Below are 10,546 nucleotides of genomic sequence, written 5' to 3'. Positions count from 1 at the left end.
TATATATATATATATATATATATATATATATATATATATATATAAACAAGAAATCCCAGGGGCAATAGAGCAAACAATCTGGAACAAAAGAACAGCTCCTATGGTGTAGTACCTTTCTAATTTTTAAAAAGACATATAAACAATCCGTTTAAAATAGGTAGAGCATCCGTACCAAACAATTCGTCAGGTGTGGACTTAATACCACATGATTCAATCTACAACCCACTGGCACACCAGCTACAGGAACTAGCCCGCCATCAACAGATGGAATAGTGACTCACGGAACCTCTCAGCGCGGCGCACCACAATGTCCAGCAGTGTCGGTGCAGCACGGGTCCTGGCGGCTTCTCCTTAGCCCAGTCAGTGGGGATAGTCTGGCGTCACTCTGGCCACGCCCCAACGCATTTCGTCATCAGACAACGATAATGTACATTAAATTTCCTGCTGTGAAAAGACCCGTGAGTGCCGTTTCTTTGGTAACCCCTGGCGGGCCCATTTGCACTGTATTTATCTGGATAAAGGCACCAGGGCAATTGCATCATCAAACAGGAGTGCCAGCTCGCAGCACCGGTATATATAGAGAGAGAGAGAGAGAGAGAGAGAGAGAGAGAGAGAGAGAGATGCATGCGAGTGTCCTCTTTGCTTTTGCTGCTGCATTTGAGCAGTGTGCACTATTACCCAAATTGGGAAAACTCTCCCAAAATCTCTCACTTTAATTCTCATACCCTATTACATTTGGCACTGGTTAACCACTTAATAGCTTTTAAAAGCTAGACCACACAGAAAAAACTGTGTGAATCCAATACCAAAAAAAACATAAGAGGTTTAAGCAAGTTACAGTATATATATTTTTTAGTATACACTTCATATGTGTTTACCATTACTGTAGCCTGTGGATTCACAACACTTTGCTGATTTCTTTTTCAGGTCCTTTCTCCATTGTCTGATTCTATCTTGGCTGAGAAAACAGTGACCGTGTTAGATGATCGAGTGGGAATTGTAGAACTTGGAGTCCAACTCATTACCGGCCTTTCCTTGTCTCTACAAACAAGCAAGGGAAACAAAAGAGCTATAATTACAACCACCACAGCCAGCGACATTCTACATGACTTTAAACAGGTACTGTAAGAGAAAATTCTGAATCTAGGAAATCCTTTTAACTTGAAGGAACAAATAATGTTAATTATAATTGCTTAAGCTACATATTAAAGTATGGATAATTGAAGTTATTTCTGCATATTCCTACCAGAACACTAGGATTGACTCCTTCTACCCAAACCTACACTAGTTGAGCCTCTCATATTGGAAAATACAATAACTGAAATATTCTGATATCCAACTATTTTGAGTGAGACTAGTGACACATTTGTGCATAAAATCTATCTGAAACAAAGTATTTTGTGTAGTTTGGGACATGTAATGGTTTTTTTAGTAGTTCAGAAACTTGTTGCCCCTAGACATGTACCAGTAGCGGCAACATGTTTCTGAGCATACTAAAATACCATTACTGTCCCAAATAGTTGATGAGCCAACTACGAGCAAGGCTATACTGGACCTAAAGAAAATGGGAGGCTGTGCGCTAGAGAAACCAATTTGTGTATAATAATTATTATAATTCATCTTAAATTATTTTACATTTTTATTAATTTTAATTTAAAAAAAGTATTTCCATTATAGCGCAGTGTTTATTGTTTTTGTCTATACTGGACCTAGTAATAACAAATAATGTAGAGATAATATAAAAAACTAAAGTAAAGGGCAACAACGATAATAATATGTCTCGTTTGAAATAAGCGTCCAAAAGCAACAATATAATGGATTAACTAGGATATTAAACTGTACAAAAGAAAATTTACCATGCATAAGCAGTTTCGGTACTTATGTATTATCTGGGCTCCCATGTTAAATGCACCTAATTTTTTCATACCCCTACTATCCAATTACGCATGGAGTTGATTTTATATAGTGTGGCGAGCGCAGCGAGCCACCGTGCCCGAAGCGTGGCGAGCGCAGCGAGCCCCGCGAGGGGATGCGGTCTCATAAGAAAAACGGGAGCCCAGATATTACATAAGTACCGCAGTTTCTAGTACAGGACATAGATTTGGATACAGTGTTACAAGGAAAAAAACACTAAAGAAAAGCGTGCGCCATATAAATCTCATCCTTTCTTTTTCTCTTGTTTATTTGGATAGGTGTCCCTGACAGCATCTCTCCTAGCAATTTTTTGTAGATTCTATGACTTGCATACACAGGGATTGAAAACTAATAGTAGTTGAAAGAATAGCCTAAACCTTATACATTGTTCTCACTGTAAGAGGAGCACAGTTATAATCATATTTCAAAGCATAATGTACTATGTACTTAATTAGCATTTACATGCAAAGCCATTTTACAGAGCATTAACACTTCTATATACTGCAGGAACTGTCAATATTGATGCAAGTGAAAGCAAATGAGTATCTACGGGTCTATTAGTGTACATGTATGTTCTGATGTAACATTTACATGATCAATGTTCGTGTTATTGTGTTTGTGAAATCTAAAACATGGGAATCTTTGAAACACTTTGCAATGTTACTGTAGAGAACAACACAATGTCATACAATGGGTCAATGTCATACAAAGATTGATGGTAACAAAAGGGTAACACAAGCAAAAAGGTTGACATGAAAAGGTCAACGTGAGTTTTTCACTTTTTTGGTGTCAATGTCGACACCTGAGAACACGGACCACCAATTACTGTACCATATCTTCCTCACGTGGCATGGGAAGTGTTGGGCCAGGTGCCTCACTACCATTCTCAATCATGGGTCCTTGTTCAGATCTGATCGCAGTACACATTTGTTCTCAAAATGGACAAAACCATGTGCACTGCAGGTGGGGCAGAAGTAACATGTGCAGATGTGCCAGGTGTGAATGTTTTCTTTAAATACCCCCACTATCCACACCAGCCCGAAGCATGGATAGTGGGGGTGATTGTCATGGCGAGCGCAGCAAGCCACCGAGCCCAAAGCACGGCGAGTGCATGCAGAATATACGTCAAGTAATTTGCGTCCCCTCACGGGGCTCGCTGCGCTCACCACACTTTGTAAAATCAACTCCACACTGATGTGGATAGTGGGGGTATGAACAGGTCGGGAGGACGTGTAACGCGTGCGCTCACCACACTTCAGGCTGGAGAGAATAGTGGGGGTTTAAAAAGGAGGCATTTGCCAGTATGTAACATGGAGCACTGGCAAATGCGTCCTTTATTGTGCATGAGAAAATTGCGCCCACAACCCCCTTTGTGCACGAGATGCACGTGCTACCGAACCCCTGACCCCATCTCCCTGAAGTTGACGCGGGCAGGGTTGTCATACCCCGCCACAAGAATTACTGAGACGCACAAGCGTCTGAGATGCTCTTGCGTCTCAGGCAGATGGAGCGCCTCTCCGCCGGCACATGCATAATCTCCTGTGCAGGAGATCTGGCGGTTACCGGCGCAGTGTGAGAGGTGCTCATTGCCAGGGATGCCGGGGACAGAGCTGCAGCTCGCGGGGACAGTACGATGACTACACTGCCTGACGGGGACACTACGCTAACTACTCAGGGCTGCCGCGGGGACACTATGCTGACTACGCTAGGCAGCCATTGGGCTACGCTGACAACGTAGCTTAGGCTGCCACCGTGTAACTATACAAGTACCAGAGAAAATAATCACCATATCGACATTTTGCTTGTGTCATGTTACCAATATGGAGTCAACCTATTTCTGTCAACCTAGACATTGTTGACCTACCAGCGGGATCCCTATACAACATATTACTAGACCTAGTGGTGTTGTAGGTCAGGGCAGTAGCGCACGCAGGGGGGGTTTCTGAGTACCTAGAAACCCCTTCTGGAGTCTAAGGGTCCTAGTCTGAAAGCTGAGGGTCCCCTCTTTCCATGGGTACAAGAATTTTTTAAATCGGCCCTTGGGAACCGGAGATATCTGACTTCAAAGCAGTTGTCCCCATCCAAGCCTGTTAATTGCAATTCCCAATCAGATATTTCAGGTTCAGGTATATTCCAAAAGCTGGAACTCTCCCCCTTTGATGGACACTAGTAGCTTGTCTCTACTGTGCCCAGAACCAGAGATATCAGCCTTCCAGCAGCTGGTTACTGCTCCAGCTCCACACACCTGGAATGTTGTTTTATATTCTCGTTGCCAGATTGCTCTGCCTCCTGAACTCTGATCCCCTAGTCCCCAATACCATTTGGTAGGTGGGATCCTCTAGTGTTTAATTACATTAAAATCTAAGAAATCTATTTCTGGGAACTGGAGATATCTGCAGTCAAGCAAGCTGTCCTCCCACCAGAAAATTATGAATAATAAGCCCACTCCCCTATACACCCCTCCTCTGCATATTAAACTTCCTCTACCACCCTGGAAGTTATGTATCAGGGCCCCTTCATTCAGCCCAGTGCCCCCTTCTCCCACCCCATCTCTCACCATCTGTGCAGTAAAGGGGTAATTAGTGGAAATTACTGATCCAGGCCCTACATGATGAGCGGTTGATATAATACCCCCTACCACCCGGGGGACATCAAAGCTTCCCCCACCCCTACCGCTGGAGGATCGGTAGGTGCCCCAATACATTGCTATGCCCAGGGGTCCACACTGCTGTTGACGCCCCTGTGTGTATATATATATATATATATATATATATACATATATATATGTGTGTGTATATATTTTTTTTGTATTATTATTATTATTTATATACATTTGGTCTATCTATAATACTACTTTAACTGACCCGGCATATACTGGGTCACCTAAGTGTCCATCTCTGTGCTTTGCTCCGCCCCTCTGGAAACCCTCTTCTGAAAATCCTGCGTTTGCCACTGGGTCAGGGCACACAGAAAATTTGGTCCCAAACCTCTAAGATACCCCCACATCCATGTAACCTTTTTAATGTAATTTACCGTTTACTCCATTTGTTTTGACATATTTTACTATATTTTTACATGTATTTTAAAATGTAAATATACATTGTGGAGAAGCAAGGTTAACTGCTTCTCCACACTCATCTTACACTTAATCTTTTGGTCATCAATGAGAAGGAAAGAGCTGTTTAGGATATAGCGCACAGGTTCTCAAACTACAGTAGGTCCTTAGGACCCCATACAGTGCATGTTTTGCAGGTCTCCTCACAGAATCACAAGTTAAAGAATTAGCTCCACCTGTGGATCTTTTAAAATGTGTCAATGAGTAATGACCTGTAAAACTTGAACTGTGTGGGGTCCTGAGGACTGAGTTTGAGGACCCCTGATATTGTGAATATAATGAATAATTGTACACAAAATTAAAATAGCCTGAGCAGATATTTTTAATTATTATTAATCAAGAACACAGTACTTTGATTTAACCACTAATCTATAACTAGTTTATTGCTTTCATTAAGTGTATATGTGAATGTATAAATTTAGGAATCCACCTGTTAAGACCTAGGTTATACAGTACATCATCTTATAGTCTAAAGGCTGCATTGGGGCCACAATAAAACATTATTTGCAATATACAGCACTAGTGGAAAAGGCCTTGCAGCACTGTTAAAAGTCCTTATGAAGTCGGAAATGTGTTGAGTTCTTAAAAGCATGATGTTCCACCACTGGAGGTATGGCCATTCAATCTATTAACACATTCTCCTTGTAACAATAAATTGCCTCACCTCAGCAGCAATACCATAGAAACACATACTCCTGCACTGCCAGTACAGTGGTTCCAACTGCTGTAAGGTCAGTAGTGTTGCTATAAAAGATGCAGCCCTGAGGCTCTTATTGGATAAGTCCATTCCCTGCAACATTAAGAAGGTTTCTGTTAGCTGCAGACTTGTAAGCAGAGGTCTAGCTAGGTGATATGGTGCCTGGAGCAAGGGTATGTTTTGGCACACCCCTGTAGCCATTTTTCCTTCTTATAGTAATGCCTTACACAATTATGAATAATATTGCAATTTTAACAGACACAGTGTAGTCTGTTAACATTTCAGTATTATTCATAATTGTGTATTATGATTTACAGTGTGGTCATCCAATCAAACCGCTGTATTTCTGCCCCTGATGAAACAAAACGCATAGGGATAACTATGTCAATACTATATTGTCAACATTTTAATGGATTCCATAGTGATGATTCATTTAACTGTATTGAAATCTGTATGCACAATGTCTTGCCCATAGGGTATTTTTATGCTAGATACTATTTAAACATATTTTGAATCTAGCACCCTCTGAACCCTATCTTTCTTTTTCATATATATATATATATATATATATATATATATATATATATATATATATATATATATATATATATATATATATGAAAGGGGGGTTTGTGACCCTAACCTGCGCTTATTGGGTGAGCAGCACAACTCTAGAGGCTCCGCCGCTAATAGGAGTCTAATGTAAGGAATTAAGAGAAAAGGTGTAGAGGTGCGCTCAGAAGGTAGTCTCACCAATCCACAATTGGGAAAATATAAAACATTTATTACGAACAGTAATACAATTAAAACATTTTTATAAAAAGCTTCTCATTTGAAATACATTATACAATTTCATGGTGTGTTATTGTCATCAAATATCGTTTTGATCATAGGTGTTGAGAGATCACGCAGAACCCGCGTGATCTCTCAACACCTATGATCAAAACGATATTTGATGACAATAACACACCATGAAATTGTATAATGTATTTCAAATGAGAAGCTTTTTATAAAAATGTTTTAATTGTATTACTGTTCGTAATAAATGTTTTATATTTTCCCAATTGTGGATTGGTGAGACTACCTTCTGAGCGCACCTCTACACCTTTTCTCTTCATATATATATATATATATATATATATATATATACACACAAAATATACTTATCTAGGCTACAACGGGAAGCGGTCATCTATTAGAATGAACTTAGGTCTACAGTCATTAGGTCGACCCCACTAGGTCGACTGGCAGGAAGGTCGACCTGACTTAAGGTCGACATGGGCCAAGGTCGACATGACTTAAGGTCGAATTTGCATAAAGGTCGACATGAGGAAGGTTGACTGGTCATAAGGTCGACATGGGGTTTTTCACTGTTTTTTGAGCCGACATGTGCCGACAGGCGGTATTTCATGCCCTACCATCCACTAGGGCGTGGAGGAGGTTATTAAAGCTGTGGCGAGCGAAGCGAGCCACCGTGCCCGATGCATTGCGAGCGAAGCGAGCGATGCGAGGGTCCGATTCTCATTGCCAACTGTGTCCATGTTGACTGTGTCGACATTCGGATAAAAAAAAACTGTGAAAAACCCATGTCGGCATTATGACCAGTCGACCTTCCTCATGTTGACCTTTATGCAAATTCGACCTTAAGTCATGCCGACCTTGGCCCATGTCGACCTTAAGTCAGGTCGACCTTCCTGCCAGTCGACCTAATGGGGTTGACCTAATGACTGTATACCTAAGTTCATTCTGACAGATGTACTGATTCCGCTACAACCTTAGGCTCAGTATGGTAAGGTGAAGGGCCCTCTGGTAGTTTGGTCCACCCAGCTCTCTTCCCTGTGCCATTTATCTCACATTGTTAAAAAATGATTCACGGGGGCAGGAGATAACTCATTGTTGTTCTTGTCAGAAGTGGGTCCCTTAGTCCTCATGGGCCCTGGTGAAATGCACCTGCTGCACCAATTCCTTGAAGCAGGTATATTTATTTATTTTACTTTGAAAGTTGCATTTAAACATATACAGTAATACATGGAATGTGACTGTTAGGAGTAAAGGAAATGTGATAATTTCTAAAACATTTTTAACTGATTCCCGGTTAGGCATCATTTAATGTGAAACTGGTCTGGCTATCCTCGCAGTGTAATGAAAATACCACTGTGATCCACTCTGCTGAGGATAAAATAATAACATTTGTCTATATGTTTTTGTTGTTGCAGGAAGCAGTCATCAGTGTGTGGACGCTGTTTAGTGATGGCTCAATAACGCCATTGGACATCTATGAAAGCAAAGACTTTTCAATTTTGGTGTCTTCTCTGGATGAGATGGTTGTGTCCACTTATCAAAATCCTCTATCAAACTGGCCTGTTGTAGTAGCAGAAGGTGAAGGTCAAGGGCCTTTAATAAAATTAGAACTAGGGATAAGTGAGATATGCCAGAAGTCTAAGAGGAAAAGTAGTCTTGCTGTTGGCAGTGGGACTATCAAGGTTAAGTTTGGTCAGAAGGACTCTGACCAGAAAGGTAATATGAACGAAATAGATGATTTTAAGAAAATCACAAGCAAAACAACTGAGAAGGTCATAGAACAAGAAAGAACAGTAAATGAGTGGCCAAAACATGGATCTTCAGCTGTCAATTTTGAAGATAGTATTAACAAAAACTCTACATCTGATTCTCCAGTGGACTATCAAAAAAACTATAATGATGCCCATATTGTCCCTATACCATATACTAGTTTCCCTACAAGAATAGCTTCAGAACACAACCACGAAAGTGAACTTACACAGACTTCAAGGGGTCTCACAGACTTGGAAATTGGCATGTATGCCCTGCTCTGTGTATTCTGTCTTGCAATTCTAGTCTTTTTAATTAATTGTGTGGCATTTGCCTGGAAATATAGACATAAAAGGTTCCCAGTGGCTGATCAAGCCAACATTCCTCATTCTCATGACTGGGTATGGCTTGGGAATGAGGTAGAGCTGCTGGAAAATCCAGTAGATATTCCACTTCCAGCAGAAGAGTGCACTACAATGATCGACCGCCGGTCACAGTTTGAAGAAAGCAACTTTCTTCTCAACGGAGGTTCCCAAAAGAATCCATATAGTCAAATTATGCGCTCTTCAGATTACACATATGAAAAAGAGGTCCAAAATGAGCCACTAAATCCAGGAAGCGCAAAAAGAAAACGGGTAAAGTTCACATCCTTTACTACTATTTTACCCGAAGAAGGGGGCCCTTATACCAATGCGGTAATCTTTGGAAATGAAGAAAATATCAAATGGGTTTGTCAAGATATGAACATTGGGGATTCACGTGAACTCAGAGACTATATGGATAGTCTTCAGGACAACCTGTAAAATACTATTTTCTATTCACCTTTATGCCTTCGTTTTCTTTGTTTTTTTTTGTTTGTTTTTTAAAGGTGGGACTATTAAATCAGCAATAGAGATGCAGAGCAAATCCTACAAAGGTCATTACACAAAAACTGCCAGCACATTTTTGGCATTAAATTAGAAAGTGCACATGGAAATATCTGTCAAGGGGTAATTTCTTTGATGGTCTGGTGATGACTACTAAGCAATGTATTAGCCTAAAGTGACAACTTCTAAATGGTTACAACACACAATGTATTAGAAAGAGAAAAAAATGATTGTGTTGTACTGATCTTTGGTACATTGACCATAAATCTGCTTGTAAGAAAAACACTATTGTGTTGGGTTTCCAATTAAAAGCACACTGGACTTTTCTGGTTACATTTCCAGTTTATTGTAAGCTTAAGTCTGAATGTATTACACCTGTGAAACTCAGCATACAATATCAGTCTTTTTTAAGATTCATTAAATGTTAATTTGACTGGCACAAGAGGGAGAAGAGAAATATATGGTATGACAACCTTTATAGAACTGTGCAATACTACCTAATACACAAATCCAATTTACTATGGCTGCAGAAGGAGTGTGTTAGTGTAACGACCAATTAGTCATAGGGTGAAATGTAATAGGATGAGAGATTCATAAATTGAGAGATTTGGTAAGAAAGCTCCAGTTTTTTAAAGCGGCAATCATTTACAATGCAAAATCAGTTTGCTTTTGAAGTGTAAATGATTGCCGCTTTAAAAAAACCCTGGAGATTTCTTACCAAATCTCTCACTTTCTGAATCTCTCATCCTATTACATTTCACTCATAGTGTCTATGCTTATGATTTCTGATTGGTACTGACATTTACAAACATTCCCAGAGTCCCAGGATAAATTACATCATGGGGCTCTGTTGGTTTGCATTCAGGATAGTGTGAATTTCTCATTGTACTGTACTTTGAAGTGCTCTTTTGGCCTTATTATATTAGCCTGTAGTAGATATTAGCCTGTAGTAGCCAATGGGCTACTCTTTACCTTGACCCTTCCCTTCTGCCTCCGAGACGCATGCACTGCCCCATGACTGTGTATGTGCTGTAGCTGCTCTGGACCAGAATGAGGAAGTAGAGTAATGGCATACTGTAAGCTATCCCTCTGATGCCAGCTCTTCAACAGGATGGGTTCTTGTCATGTTAATTTTCACATTGCAAATTTAGGAAACATTATTTCACATCTTTACTGTGGATTGTGAGATATACAGTATGGCCCTTAGGCGAAGTTCAGTACAGCGTGGGCTATGCAGAGTTAGGCATACTATACATAATTACACTTTTTTTCAGATAGATCTTTTGCACAAAGGATAGACCTGGTTGCTGTTTTGCTAAATTTCGCAAAACTGCAACCCCCACCGGTAGTCTACGGGTCGGGGGGCTGCCCAGCACTGGGCAAGGCCACTGCACACATGAAGCC

General features: G+C 40.5%; 1 protein-coding gene across 1 annotated transcript in view; it reads left to right on the top strand.

Annotated features, from left to right (window-relative positions):
* The window catches only part of TMEM132B (transmembrane protein 132B), a 486,016-nt gene extending 476,548 nt beyond the window's left edge, over window positions 1–9,468 (top strand). Inside the window, exons 8-9 of the mRNA XM_083150609.1 lie at window positions 928–1,119; window positions 7,943–9,468. Coding sequence (XP_083006735.1) covers window positions 928–1,119; window positions 7,943–9,079 — 1,329 coding nt within the window. The 3' untranslated portion in view covers window positions 9,080–9,468. The remainder of the gene's footprint in view (window positions 1–927; window positions 1,120–7,942) is intronic.
* The last annotated feature ends 1,078 nt before the right edge of the window (window positions 9,469–10,546 follow it).

Source organism: Crinia signifera, chromosome 1 (genome assembly GCF_055691185.1).
Source record: "Crinia signifera chromosome 1, ASM5569118v1, whole genome shotgun sequence".
Classification (NCBI taxonomy): domain Eukaryota; kingdom Metazoa; phylum Chordata; class Amphibia; order Anura; family Myobatrachidae; genus Crinia; species Crinia signifera.
Note: the sequence above shows the minus strand (reverse complement) of the source record. Positions and strands in the feature narration are given on the sequence as shown.